Source organism: Callospermophilus lateralis, chromosome 14, assembly GCF_048772815.1.
Source record: "Callospermophilus lateralis isolate mCalLat2 chromosome 14, mCalLat2.hap1, whole genome shotgun sequence".
NCBI lineage: Eukaryota > Metazoa > Chordata > Mammalia > Rodentia > Sciuridae > Callospermophilus > Callospermophilus lateralis.
The window spans coordinates 51,015,452-51,031,647 of NC_135318.1; the positions used below are offsets into that span (position 1 = coordinate 51,015,452).

Here is a 16,196-nt window from a genome sequence, read left to right on the forward strand (position 1 = left end):
TTTTATCTTTTTACATGTAAAAATCCTTATGGGTTAGAGTTAGGTTAGCCTATCAGCACAGTTTATTTGGATTAAGAAGATATGAACTAACATGGAGACTTTATATTGATACTGGGGAACTAAACAAACTAAATGCTAAAAGAGGTATGACTTTAAAAAAAGTTTGGTGACTTTGATGGTTATGTTTATTAATTAATAATAAAAACAGAATTACAGAACAATATAGTACTTTCACAGAGAAATTATGCCAGGCACCAAACATTTAAATACGTCTTAGTTTTTATCTTAGAAAAAAAAACTGGGACTGTGACATAAAATATATATATATAAAATTTACCTTTATTGGGATGAGTAATAAGAAGAGGTGAGAAGGCATAAATAAGGAGGGAAAATAAATGAAGTTAGAAACAATAAAAAGTGTTAAGTAAATATTGTGATATCTACCTATACAGATTTTTTTTAAAGAGAGAGAGAGAGAGAGAGAGAGAGAATTTTTTTTTAATATTTATTTTTTAGTTTTTGGCGGACACAACATCTTTGTTTGTATGTGGCGCTGAGGATCGAACCCGGGCCGCATGCATGCCAGGCGAGTGCGCTACCGCTTGAGCCACATCCCCAGCCCCAACCTATGTAGATTTTAATAAAAATAATAAATCTTCCCTCAATATACTAATATGCCTGCTCATTAGACCTAACAAAATACAGATGACAAATATAAGAATGTCCATACTTTTGAAATTGGAAAAATTCTTTTCATGAGAAGTGAAAATACAGTGTAACTTAATGATATGAATTTAGAATTTAATTATCAAACTCAATACAAGACAAGTGAGCTAATATGATGAACCCATAGAAATATAAAAAACAAAATCAAGCCAGGCATGGCAGTGCACTCACACCTGTAATCCCAGAGGCTCAAGACCAGCCTTAGCAGTTTAAAAAGGCCCTAAGCAACTTAATGAGAACCTGTCTCAAAATAAAAAACTTTAAAAAATGACTGAGGATGTAGCTCAGTGGTAAAGTGCTCCTGGGTTAAATCTCCAGTACCAAAACAAATAAATAAAGAAAACAAAAAGAGCATAAAAAAGCTTAATAAACTACAAAATGTCTTCATAGTATAAAAGATTCTGGTAAAAGAGCCTTCCAGAATTTTTTCTTGTTTTCAAGAAGCTTTTGCTCTATTGTTTCTTTGATAACAATAGAATATGCTGGGAAATCAGGGAAGGATTTGTTCACCTGACCCAACTGTGGCATAAGATCTTACAAAACAAGAATCTGTTACAGAGCACAAAATCCTGGTCAATTTTATGGTTCTGTACTAATAAATGAAAGAACTAGAGTATATGTGAATTTATAACTTCTTAGATTCACTTTGTACTATGGTTACTTTAAAAATACCGGTGAGAACATTTATAATTTGTTACTTTTCACTAAAATCTAAGGGACATACTGTGCACCTTCAAGATCTATGGGACACTTTTTTGCCCTATGTCCTATCTTCTGAGCAGTATACCACTTCTTCAGAGAATGGATTAGAAAGACATTTAAGCTTATTATATAGAAAGGTGTCATACCCTCACATCGAGGTACATAAGGAGAAAAATTCAAGAATTATAAATTCTTAGAAAACATAAAAGATCCTTTGGGCACTGGCAAGAAAAATGTCAACAAGTCAAAAGATACTAGATAGCTATTGACCAGTTTCACGAAGGCAAAGCTGCAAGCCAAGATGGAATAATGCTTTCCCACCATGTGTCTAAGGCTGCAAATGACACTAATCCTTTTTAATGGTCATAAAAGCTGACAACTTACTCAGCCTTAGAACTGAAGGCACAAAATCATCTCAGGGAATGACTCACCATAAACAGGTCGCGAGCACCAATGTCAACAGCTAGGAGAAATGCCTTTTCAAATCTCTGGTACCTATGAGGAAGAAAAGAAAGGTATCTTAGTTGTGAAAAAAACATATAAAAGAAGAGAGCTGTTTGTTTAATGTATTTATTCAGTATTGTTTTGATTCTTTCTGGTGGAAAAAATATTTTCAAAGAGAATGGATTTGGCCTGCTAGGATCTTCCATTTATGAAATGTTATTGTACTTAGGAGGAGCTGAGACAGAGTCTGTGGAGGCCATAGATGTAATTTCCAAGAAACACAAATTCAAGTACACATTGCTAAATATGGGAAATGACAGCTTGGAAAATACGTTTTCATAATTTTTAAAAAATATTTTATTTTTTAGTTGTAGTTGGACACAATACCTTTATTTTATTTATTTTTATGTGGTGCTGAGGATTGAGCCCAGGGTCTTGCACATGCTAGACGAGCGCTCTACTGCTGAGCCACAACCCCAGACCCATTTTCATAATTTTTACTTCAGTGTATGTGGGCATGTGGATGTGTGTTTTGTCACCAGGGATTGAACTCAGGGTACTTTACCACTGAGCCACATCTCTCAGCCTTTTTTTTTTTTTTTTTTACATTTTATTTAGAGACAGGGTCCCACTGAGTTGCTTAGGACCTCACTAAGTTGTTGATGCTGGCTTTGAACTAGTGATCCTCCTGCCTCAGCCTCTCAAACTATGGGGATTATAGGCATGCATGCACCACTACACCTGGCTTACTTCACTGTGCTTTATAAGAGAAAATTATGGGGATATAGAGAACAAAGAAAGATAAGAGCAATTAGTCATATCATATTTTTGTGCTTTTTAGGTAAAAGTTAGGATATTAAATGTTGTTTTAGTCAAAAGCTTTATATTTGAAAAGAAATTCTAGGCTGTTATAAAATAGAACAACATAAATGTCTTCTGAATTTTTAAAACACATATTACTTTTCTATACTTTTCCATAATCATACCTTCCCTGCAGTAAAATTGATAATTTTCTTTGTGAAAGTCTAATTCTAGGCAGATAAACATGAGAACAACTCACAGTTTAATTATCTCCACAGAAAGTTTAAGATCTATAACAAAAATTATCTTATAAATGCATATATTGCATAGGTTTTCGGAATGAAAGGTAGTCTCTATTTTATCCAAGTCCTAAGATTTATATATATGTAACTGTCAGTTTCTTTGACTATAGGAACAGAAGATACATAAGTTGTTCTCTATTATATATTGTAAAATATAGTAGTAGGAAAGATAATGAGATTTCAAATAAAAATAACAAGTGTTGAATATCATTATTATTAAACATATTTGTTGAATAAAATTCAATACTTATTAATATTATATATGAGCCATTAAGTCCAAAACCTGAAACAAGAGTACAATTTCCAGGTTATATTTGATGACTCTTGCCCCATCTCCTCCTTGCTCATTCTTCCCAATACCTCCAGTATTTGCTTGAATGCTTCTCAACTGTTCAAGATCATGAGGAAATTACTTTTATTTTTGTGGATGAATAGTGTTTTACACCAGGAAGCTTACTGATTTATTATGTACTCAGGGGAGGTAAAATTTAGCAAGAAGAGGTCAAAGAATTAGCCAGCTGTGCTACCTGTTCATGCCTTCACTGCCATTTTGCATTGACCACTACTGTAACTATTCTGGCAACAGTAATCATCCATCTTCAAATGATCAAACCTAAACTAAGTTTTGATCTTATGTGCCCTTTGGCCAAATCTAATCCTATAAACTGCCCCTGTACTTCCTTGGCTTTTTCATTTCTTGGATGGAAATTTCTTAGTCTTCTTTTCTAGTTCACATTTCTCTACCTCCCATTGAAGTTGGTGTTCTACAGTCTTCTGTATTTCTACACGCTCCAACCTCAATAGCCTTATTATTACTACCATGATTATGAAAACCAATTATATCAATGACTCAGAACTCTTATCTCTAGGATCCATCTCTTTCTTGAGCTCCACACCCTTTATTTTCATGCACCTTCTTTATTTTTATGATATAACATTTATATAAAATTTATGCTCTTAGCAAATCTTTATATATAATACAGTATTTTAAACAATAGAAACAATGCTGAATATATCAGGTCTCTAGGACTTATTCATCCTGCACATAGTAAATTTTATACTTTTTGATGCATTCCCTGCTCTTCACCCCTAGGCCCAGCAGCAATCATTCTACTCCATGCTTCTATGAGTTTGACTATAGATTACTTATGTAAGTAGAATGATATGTAGTATTAGTCCTATTGTATGGCTTACTTTACTTAGCATAACACACTCTAGATTCATCCATGTTGTCAAAAGAAGGATCTCGATATATCTTTCCCTTTCTCTCCCCCAAACCTCGCCTCCCCAAAGATAAATGACATTCCATTGTCAGTAAATACCACACTTTAGTTGGCAAGTAAATCAGTTTTATTGATTATACTGCAATGTAATGAATGATGAAGATTACATTAGAACATCAGAAGTATTTGATTTTTATCTTATTTAATTCTCTTAAGAAATAGAAATTGACTAATCTTCATGGAACTTTCTAATTCGCTTTGTAAATGAGCCTGGAACTGTGAATTTTAGAGATATTCATGTTGTTTCTGTTGCAGTGTTTCTCAAAATTTTTGTTTCATTGTTTCCTTATTTCCCCAAGGACCTTTCTCTTTAAAAAATAATTTTTTAAAAATATGAACTCTCCAACTTTTCAAATGTTGGCTAATAAAACAGTTTTGCTACCCTTTGACCAACATCTTTTTCCCCTACTTTCGGCCCCTGGTGACAATCATTCTACTCTTTATTGATTTTTTTTTTTTTTTTGGTTTCACAGTAGGTGAGATCATGCTCTTTCTGTGTCTCACTTATTTCACTTAGCATAATGCTCTACAAGTTCATCCATGTTGCAAATGGCAAGCTTGCTTTCTTATTAAAGGCTGAATGATACTACATTCCATATATATATATATATATATATACACACACACACACACACACACACATATAAAACATATACATATACATATTTTAAAAATTTTCCTTATTCATTCATTATCAATTAGATTGTTTTCCCATTATTGCTATTATAATGTCTTTTCAAGATAGTGATTTCCTTTGGACTTATATCCAGAAGTACAATACTGGAAAAGAAGTAGTTTTATTTCTAATTTTTCAAAGAACTATCATATATTTTTCTACAGTGGCTATAAAAATTTACATTCCCACCTGAAATGTACTTTTACCTAAATTCTTGCCAACTCCTGTTATTGTTTGAATTTTTGATAAGAGACCTCCTAATAGGCTTGAGGCGATATCTCACTGTGGTTTTAATTTACCTTTCCCTAATGATTAATGATATTAAGCACCCTTTCAGGGGGAGATCCAACATGGTGGCGGCCGCGGAGAGCTCAAGTTTCTGACCTCTTCAGCTGCGCGAGCATAGGGAGTCGTAAACTGTCTAAATGCTGTTTGCTCAGGATCACTAGGCAATGCTGAGCTGACGTCGATCTGGGGCGAACAGTTTGGGCCTCTCAGAACACACACTGAGCCCGGATCAGATGCATTCAAGCTCCGGTTCGCCTGCTTCTCGCAGCCATACTGCTGTGACTCAGCACTAAACGATCCCGCTGAAACAACTGCTCGGCCCTTCTAAACTGCGGAGGTAAAAGCCAACCGAGCCTTCATAGGCAGTGGCCACAGGATTGAAACGGGGCTTGGGAGAGACAGTTAGGACCCACCCGTTGCATTGATCACCCGGCAAAGGGAACGAACTGTCACCATTTGCATGGGATACCACCATGGCAGAGAACTGACGTCACCAGAATGCGGTAGAGGAGATAACTTCATTGAAACCAGCGGCGACAGCATCAAATAAATTTATAAGAATAAACAGTAACTCAGCAGTCAAACAGAACAAGAAGTAACATGAGCAGCATGAAAAAGCAAGGAAGAAAAGGAGTACAAACAATGCAGGACAGCCTAAATATTCAGGAGGACCTAGAGTCATCAGAAAAATGGTCATATAAAGAACTAAAGGAATACCTTAGACAGATGGAATGGAACCTTAAAGAGGATACGAGACAGCAAATTCAAACAGTGAAAGAACACATTGAGAATGAATTACATAAACAGATAAAAGAAGAAGTTAAGCATCTTTATCAGGAGATAGAGATTATAAAAAAATCAAACAATAATTCTAGAAATGAAGGAAACTATAAACCAAATTAAAAACTCAAATGAGAGTATCACTAACAGAGTGGAGCAAGTAGAAGCCAGAACGTCAGATAATGAAGACAAAATATATCATCTTGAAAAGAGTCTAGCCAACTCAGAAAAGCTGGTAAAAAATCACGAGAAAAGCATCCAAGAGATATGGGATAACATAAAAAAACCAAACTTACAAGTCATCCGGATAGAGGAAGGTATAGAGATTCAAACCAAGGGAATGAGTAACGTGCTGAATGAAATAATTAGAGAAAACTTTCCAGAAATGAAAAAGGAAATGGATATACAAATTGTAGATGTATACAGGACACCGAGCACACAAAATCACAGTAGACCAATGCCAAGACACATTGTTATGAAGATATCCAATATACAGAACAAAGAGATAATATTAAAAGCTACAAGAGAAAGGAGGCAGATTACATTCAGGGGTAAACCAATAAGGTCAACAACGGATTTTTCATCACAGACGCTGAAAGCGAGAAGATCCTGGAACAACGTATTTCAAACACTGAAAGACAATGGATGCCAACCAAGAATTCTGTATCCAGCAAAATTAATTATCAATATTTATGCACCAAATAATGGTGCTGCAATGTTCATAAAACAAATTCTCCTCAAGTTCAAGAATCAAATAGACCACAACACAATAATTATGGGTGACTTCAACACACCTCTCTCATCATTGGACAGATCCTCCAAACAAAAGTTGAATAAAGAAACTATAGAACTCAATATCACAATCAATAACCTAGACTTAACTGACATATATAGAATATATCAACCATCATCAAGTGGATATACTTTTTCTCAGCAGCACATGGATCCTCCTCAAAAATAGACCATATATTATGCCATAGGCAACCCTCAGTAAATATAAAAGGGTGGAGATAATACCATGCATTTTATCTGATCATAATGGAATGAAACTGGAAATCAATGATAGAAGAAGGAAGGGAAAATCCTACATCACATGGAAAATGAACAATATGTTACTGAATGATCAATGGGTTACAGAAGACATAAAGGAGGAAATCAAAAAATTCTTAGAGATAAATGAAAATACAGACACAACATATCGGAATCTATGGGACACAATGAAAGCAGTTTTAAGAGGGAAATTCATCGCCTGGAGGTCATTCCTCAAAAAAAGGAAAAACCAACAAATAAATGAACTCACACTTCATCTCAAAGCCCTAGAAAAGGAAGGGCAAAAAAACAGCAAATGTAGCAGAAGGCAAGAAATAATTAAAATCAGAGCGGAAATCAACAAAATTGAAACAAAAGAAACTATTGAAAAAATTAACAAAACTAAAAGTTGGTTCTTCGAAAAAATAAATAAGATCAACAGACCCTTAGCTATGCTAACAAAGAGAAGAAGAGAGAGAACTCAAATTACTAACATACGGGATGAAAAAGGCAATATCACAACAGATGCTACAGAAATACAGAAGACAATTAGAAATTATTTTGAAAACCTATATTCCAATAAAATAGAAGATAGTGAAGACATCGATAAATTTCTTAAGTCATATGATCTGCCCAGACTGAGTCAGGAGGATACACACAATTTAAACAGACCAATATCAATGGATGAAATAGAAGAAGCAATCAAAAGACTACCAACCAAGAAAAGCCCAGGACCAGATGGGTATACAGCAGAGTTTTACAAAACCTTTAAAGAAGAATTAATACCAATACTTTTCAAGTTATTTCAGGAAATAGAAAAAGAGGGAGCTCTTCCAAATTCATTCTATGAGGCCAACATCACCCTGATTCTGAAATCAGACAAAGACACCTCAAAGAAAGAAAACTACAGAGCAATATCTCTGATGAACCTAGATGCAAAAATCCTCAATAAAATTCTGGCGAATCGGATACAAAGGCACATCAAAAAAATTGTGCACCATGATCAAGTAGGATTCATCCCTGGGATGCAAGGATGGTTCAATATACGGAAATCAATAAATGTTATTCACCACATCAATAGACTTAAAGATAAGAAACATATGATCATCGATAGACGCAGAAAAAGCATTCGACAAAGTATAGCATCCCTTTATGTTCAAAACATTAGAAAAACTAGGGATAACAGGAACTTACCTCGACATTGTAAAAACTATCTATGCTAAGCCTCAGGCTAGCATCATTCTGAATGGAGAAAAATTGAAGGTATTCCCTCTAAAATCTGGAACAAGACAGGGATGCCTTCTATCACCACTTCTATTCAATATAGTTCTCAAAACAGTGGCCAGAGCAATTAGACAGACGAAAGAAATTAAAGGCATAAAAATAGGAAAAGAAGAACTTAAATTATCACTATTTGTGGATGACATGATTCTATACCTAGAAGACCCAAAAGGGTCTACAAAAAAACTACTAGAACTAATAAATGAATTCAGCAAAGTGGCAGAATACAAAATCAACACGCATAAATCAAAGGCATTTCTGTATATCAGCGACAAAACTTCTGAAATGGAAATGAGGAAAAACACTCCATTCACAATATCCTCAAAAAAAATAAAATACTTGGTAATCAACCTAACGAAAGAGGTGAAAGATTTATACAATGAAAACTACAGAACCCTAAAGAGAGAAGTAGAAGAAGATCTTAGAAGATGGGAAAATATACCCTGTTCATGGATAGGCAGAACTAACATCATCAAAATGGCGATATTACCCAAAGTTCTCTATAGGTTTAATGCAATGCCAGTCAAAATCCCAACGGCATTTCTTATAGAAATAGATAAAGCAATCATGAAATTCATAAGGAAAAATAAAAGACCCAGAATAGCAAAAGCAATTCTAAGCAGGAAGTGTGAATCAGGCGGTATAGAGATACCAGATTTCAAACTATATTACAGAGCAATAGTAACAAAAACAGCATGGTACTGGTACCAAAACAGGCGGGTGGATCAATGGTACAGAATAGAGGACACAGAGACTAATCCACAAAGTTACTATCTTACATTTGATAAAGGAGCTAAAAGCATGCAATGGAGGACGGATAGCATCTTCAACAAATGGTGTTGGGAAAACTGGAAATCCATATGCAACAAAATGAAACTGAATCCCTTTCTCTCGCCATGCACAAAAGTTAACTCAAAGTGGATGAAGGAGCTTGATATCAAATCAGAGACTCTGTGTCTGATAGAAGAAAAAGTTGACTCCGATCTACATATTGTGGGGTCGGGCTCCAAATTCCTTAGTAGGACACCCATAGCACAGAGTTAATAACAAGAATCAACAAATGGGACTTACTTAAACTGAAAAGTTTTTTCTCAGCAAGAGAAACAATAAGAGAGGTAAATAGGGAGCCTACATCATGGGAACAAATTTTTACTCCCCACACTTCAGATAGAGCCCTAATATCCAGAGTATACAAAGAACTCAAAAAATTAGACAATAAGATAACAAATAACCCAATCAACAAATGGGCCAAGGACCTGAACAGACACTTCTCAGAGGAGAACATACAATCATTCAACAAGTACATGAAAAAATGCTCACCATCTCTAGCAGTCAGAGAAATGCAAATCAAAACAAAACCACCCTAAGATATCATCTCACTCCATTTAGATTGGCAGTCATTATGAAGTCAAACAACACCAAGTGCTGGCGAGGATGTGGGGAAAAGGGTACTCTTGTACATTGCTGGTGGGACTTCAAATTGGTGCGGCCAATTTGGAAAGCAGTATGGAGATTCCTGGGAAAGCTGGGAATGGAACCACCATTTGACCCAGCTATTGCCCTTCTCGGACTATTCCCTGAAGACCTTAAAAGAGCGTACTACAGGGATACTGCCACATCGATGTTCATAGCAGCACAATTCACAATTGCTAAACTGTGGAACCAACCCAGATGCCCTTCAATAGATGAATGGATAAAAAAAAATGTGGCATTTATACACAATGGAGTATTACGCAGCACTAAAAAATGACAAAATCATGGAATTTGCAGGGAAATGGATGGCACTAGAGCAGATTATGCTTAGTGAAGCTAGCCAATCCCTAAAAAACAAATACCAAATGTCTTCTTTGATATAATGAGAGCAACTAAGAACAGAGCAGGGAGGAAGAGCAGGAAGAAAAGATTAACATTAAACAGAGACATGAGGTGGGAGGGAAAGGGAGAGAAAAGGGTAATTGCATGGAAATGGAGGGAGACCCTCATTGTTATACAAAATTACATATAAGAGGTTGTGAGGGGAATGGGAAAATAAACAAGGAGAGAAATGAATTACAGTAGATGGGGTAGAGAGAGAAGATGGGATGGGAGGGGAGGGGAGGGGGGATAGTAGAGGATAGGAAAGGTAGCAGAATACAACAGTTACTAATAGGGCATTATGTAAAAATGTGGATGTGTAACCGATGTGATTCTGCAATCTGTATTTGGGGTAAAAATGGGAGTTCATAACCCACTTGAATCTAATGTATGAAATATGATATGTCAAGAGCTTTGTAATGTTTTGAACAACCAATAAAAAAAAATTAAGCACCCTTTCAAATACCTGTTGGCTATTTGTATAGCTTCTTTGGAAGAATGTCTATTCAAGTCATTTGTCCATTATTTTTTTCTTGGTGGGGCTATTGGGTTATAATGACTTCTATTTATATTTTGGATATTAACCCCTTATAAAATATAATGGTTTGCAAATATTTTCTCCATTTAATAAGTTGCCTTCTCGTTTTGTTGGCTATTTACATTGCAGTACAAAAACTTTTTGGTTTGATGTAGTCCCATTTAATTTTTTTTACTTTTGTTTCCTGTTCTTCGATGTCAAATCTATTACCAAAACCAATGTCAAGGAGATTTACCTATTGGCTGTATTCTAGAGTTTAACAGTATCAGGCTTTATATCTAAGTCTTTAACCCAGTTTGAATTGACTTTTTTGTACAGTATAAGAATCCAACTTAATTCTCTTGCATGGGGACATCCAGTTTCCCCAATATTTACTATAGATGCTATCCTTTCCCAATTATGTATTCTGGGCCTCTTTTTTGAAAATTAGTTGATTGTGTATGTATGTGTGCATTTACTTCTGGGCTTTCAATTCTGACCTATAGGTTCATGTGTCTGTTTTTATACGAGTATCATTCTATTTTTATTATTTTGCCTTTGTAATATAATTTGAAACCAACAAGTAAGATGCCTCTAGCTTGTTTTCTTTTTCAAGGTGGTTTTAGCCATTTGGAATCTTTCCGGTTTCACAAGAAATTTTAGGATTATTTTTTGTTGTTGTTGCTGTGAAAAATGCTATTAGGATTTTAATAGGGATTACATTGAATGTCTATATCTGTTGTTAACCTAACCTTGCACATAGCTAGACAAGTACTTTACCTCTGAACTACACCCCTAGGCTCTTTCAAAATGATGAAATGTTTTTGCCTTGAAGCTTAGAGGATTCTTTATCTTGAAAGTCTATTTTACTAGGATATTTTCTGGAACTGTGGGCTCTTTGAGTATGTAAATTTAAGTCATTTATTCCAGGAAAGATATATTGAATGTTTTTACCACCTATAGAGGTACAATTTATTTACAATAAGATTCACTCATTTTAAGTAACTAGTCCAAGGAGTTTAAACAAATGTTTATTGGAACATTACCCTAACCATAATCAAGATACATAAGTATTTTCCATCACCTCCCAAAGCTTCTATGTGCCTTTTATATGCAGCTGAAAGCTGGACAATGGTGATCATAAGAATGCACTTCTCAGATTACTGACTTCAGGGAACAAAGCAGGCCAATGGCCCTCACTTTTGTGATCTGAAATTCAGTTCTACATCTGCATTGAGGATATATTTCCCACATAGGCTGCTTCCAGCCAGTGAATGGAAGAGTAAAAATTCTAAGGCAGTTCCATTCCTGTAAAACACAGAACTGTCTCATCATTGTTCTCAGTCTAGCCTAGTGGATAGTTCATTATTCACCTAAAGATTTAAGGTGATTCATATAAATTTCTGGAGTTGTTTCTCTGCATAATACCTCCAGTACACAAACCCACAAATTTCAGCTGCCTCAGCTTCCCCGAACTCTAACTTAACAAATTGATCTCTCTGTGTGAGTTCCCTTTCCTTGTTGTCTAGTCTAAAAAGTACCTTCCATCAGAAAACTGGAAGATTAAAGGTTGAGTTCTTTTGTTTTTCACTCTCAGGTATCAGAATCCTATTAAGGATTAAATATTTGGTATCCCCCAAAACATCATGTGTAAGACAACTCAAAAGTTTTCAGGATGAAATAATTAGATTATGAGAAGCATAACCTAATTAGTGGACTAATCTACTGATATATGCTAATTGGGCAGTAACTGTAAGTAAACAGGGTGTGGCTGGAGGAAGTATATCACTGGGGGTTTGCTTTTGAGGTTTATACTTTGTCCATGGTTAGTCAAGCTAAATAAGTCAGCCAATCATAGATAAGTCAGCTAAACTCTGAAACCATGAGCCAAAATAACCTTTTTCTCCTGTAGGTTGTCTTATCAGGTCTTTTGGTCACCGTAACAAATCCTGTACTGCTAAAAACAAATCCTGTACTGCCAAAAACAAATCCTGTACTGCCAATCATTTAATCTCTAAAAATAAATTACAAATGCATTTTTCCCTGTTCAATAGTTGTCTATGACAGTATGTTCAATCTGTTACAAGCTAATCAATCTAGCTGATAGCAGGAAGTTCCAGAAATAATATATTCAACAAATATTTATAACCCTATTGAAAATACTTGAGAGTATCAATAGAGTAGTTAACACTTATTGAGATTTTCTCTATACTGTATACTAATCAGAGTACTTTACATATATTAAGTCACAACATATATTATCTTCACAACAACCTAATACCCCATTCAACTGATGAGAAAACTCAAATTTAGAGTAATGGCTGCCAGATGAAATACAGAATATCCAATTAAATTTGTGTTTCAGATAAGTAATTATTTTTAGTATAAGCATATCATATGCAATATTTGTGACATATTTACACTAAATAATAGTCATCTGAAATTCAAATTTGTGTGTGTATGTATATGTGTGTGTGTATATGTATGTATGTGTATGTGTGTGTTTTTTTTTGGTGGGGGGGGGATTGAACCCAGGGCTTTGTGCATGAGAGGCAAGCACTCTACCAACTGAGCTATATCACCAGCTCATTATCTCATATTTTTGCTAATTCTGGCAACCTTAAACTTGCCCAAGGTCCTATAGCTACCCACTTCTATAGAAGGACTTGGAAACTAACAGTCTGACCCCAAACTCAACCCTTTACCATACTGGTGCTCTATCATTAGAAAAGATTAACTACTTGCTGTAGGCTTACAGATCTTTCTTCAAATCAGGTGCCTGTTTTGGGGGTTTTCAAAATTCAGGATTAGAAATGCCATGCTGCAGTCATTAAAAAGGAATGATCAGGTGACTCCCATGTGTGGCTGTTACACCAGAGAGGAGGGGAGTGAGCAAGATCACCCATAGTAATATTAGCAATATTATTTTGGACCCTTCCTGTTTTAAAATTAATACCAAAAGTTACCATCAGCCAGACTGTTGGCTGTAACTATACTTACTTTCATAGGGCACTTTCAGAATACCTCTAATACTTGAGATCCTGTGTTTGGACTAAACCGGAGGAAAAACCAATGACATGAGTCTTTGACCATAAACAATTCACAATCTATAGAAGAGACAGTTATAATACTATAATTCAAGGTTGGTGAATATTGTATATGTAAAACAGAAATAATATTAGAGGCTTAAATAACTCAAACTCAGTTCTGCTTGATTCCAGAGTATGGGCTTTTCGAAAACAATTGCATGCTACCTACAGAAAACTAGACTAAGCCTCAAATGATAATTGCTATAGCAAAGCTGTTAACCGAGTTAGGGAAATATTCAGAACTAGTAATACTTAATAGAGGGATTATGCACAATAATTACTGCTGATAACTGATTATTAATTGTTGATGCTATTTTTATTAAAGTTATTATTTTAAAAATATTTTTAAAATATTTTTAGTTATAGATGGACACAGTATCTTTGTTTATATATTTTTTTATGTGGTGCTGGGGATAGAACCCAATGCTTGAAGCATGCTAGGCAAGCACTCTACCACTGAGCCACAACCCCAGCCCTAAAGCTATTATTTTTAAGATCTTCTGATGAGTAAACTGGTAACGGCATGATCTTATCATGATAACATAGTGGTAAAAGACATTCAGACAAATGTAACTGCATTTAAATGGGTATTGATGATAATAGTCATATCAAAACATATAACATAGTTATGTAAAAACAATACTGTTGAAGAATAATTCTATGCCAATAAATCAGTCCAAACTAAACTGAAATACAAAAACCCATTCTAATTAGCAACAGGTGTATTTTAAAATAAGAATACAAGTGAAAAGATAGGGCCTGACAAAGGAGAAGTTCAACAGTACTGATTCATCAAGGATACTCCAAAGAAAATTATTCATCCAGGATATCTAAATTACATGTGTGTGAACCTATTCTAGCTCTACTGATACTGGGACTTTCCATTAAAGGTGACTTAATGAAATACCAGTAAAAACTATGGTACTGAAATCATGCTGAGAGACTGAGATGTCTATGAAAGAACTGAGAAATATTTCTTGGTGCCACTTCCTGGAAACTACAGAGTTTACCTCTAGTTTCTCGTTGAATACGGAGGAGAAATCTGTATACCTGTATATTGGGTATAGGGATGAAAATTTGTAATTAATAATGTGTTAAAAATCTACAAGTGGGCTGGGGTTATGGCTCAGTGGTAGATCATTTGCCTCACATGTGTGAGGCACTAGGTTTGATTCTCAGTACCACATATAAATAAATGAATAAAAGAAAGGTCCATCAACAACTAAAAAAAAATCTACACATGCTAGGTATGGTGGCATAACCCTGTAATCCCAGAAAATTGAGAAGTTGAAGCAGGAAGATTACAAAATTGAGAGCTAGAGATGTGGAACAGTACTGCAATTTGCCATTCCTAGTCCTGCAAAATTAATAAGTAAATAAATAGAAAAATTTACATGAATTGGTTATTTATGTTAAATTTTACCTATGAAGTATAAAGAGCAATAATGATCTAGTTCAAAGTTTATTTATTCTAGAGTCATTACTTTATTAGAAGTGCCTGATACTTTGCTGGAAATAATAACTCAGGGTTTTATGCAGAGTAAACATGTCAAAACTAAAATAATTTAGATATTATTTTAAATGTATACAAATGCAATTTTATTACTTCTATCACAAAATACTAAAAATTTATTTTCCTATAATTTTATTATTTTAGTTAATGTGAAAACCAACTAAAATTTCCCTCTAACCTGTATTGTTTCAGTTTAACCCTTGGATAGAACTGTTTTCTGTCCCAGACAACCTCTTTCTATTTGAATTATTTCCAAAGATACACTATTTCTGATTAATTATTACAGCACAAAATTAAAACATTATGCAAAAAATGAAATTTTTATTATCATCTTTCATTAATGAATACTGAGTGGCAGTCATAATCCATAAGAAAGAAAACCGTAAATTGGTTTCTTTCCTTTCTTATCTCCCTTATGTAGGTTTACATACCTTTTAGTAAAAGAACACATTTGAAGTTTGAAGTCTTTTGACTTAGGAATAAATTGTCTTATTGTCATTCTCTGAGGAGAAAAATGCACTTAGAAAGAGAAGGCTAATAAAAACTATGGCTGACAAGAATACTTGTGAACCCCTAGCTTCTCACTTCACAGCAGTGCTCATTTCTGCTTAACAAGAAAATAACAAGATCATTCCAGTTTAGTAGTAGGCTCTCCTGGATCACATTCAGGGCATAGGCCACATTCAAGCCTTCTTTTCCAAATGTCTAAAATGGAGAAAGTTACAAGTAGAGTATCTTCTCCCCTTACACTGTGTTTCTCTTCTGCACCTCTGGTCTCTTAACAGCTGTATCTGAGCCCCCAGTCCTTGGTCCCTGATAGATGTGGGTTTAAGGCTTTTACTATGAGCAGCTGAGAGGTTACTGTGCATTGCTTTGAAGTTTTAGCCCCATCTCTGTAGAGCACAGTACAG

The 16,196-nt window shown here is 34.8% G+C and overlaps 1 protein-coding gene across 25 annotated transcripts in view; it reads right to left on the reverse strand.

The window, feature by feature from the left end:
• Positions 1 to 16,196, reverse strand: part of Wdpcp (WD repeat containing planar cell polarity effector) — a 519,910-nt gene that overhangs the window by 156,755 nt on the left and 346,959 nt on the right. For all 25 annotated transcript variants that reach the window (XR_013088670.2, XR_013088671.2, XM_076833808.2 and 22 more), the window contains one exon: positions 1,860 to 1,923. Coding sequence is in view for 23 of the 25 variants with exons in the window: in XM_076833808.2 (XP_076689923.2) it covers positions 1,860 to 1,923 (64 nt within the window). In the remaining 2 variants the exon portion in view is untranslated. The remainder of the gene's footprint in view (positions 1 to 1,859; positions 1,924 to 16,196) is intronic.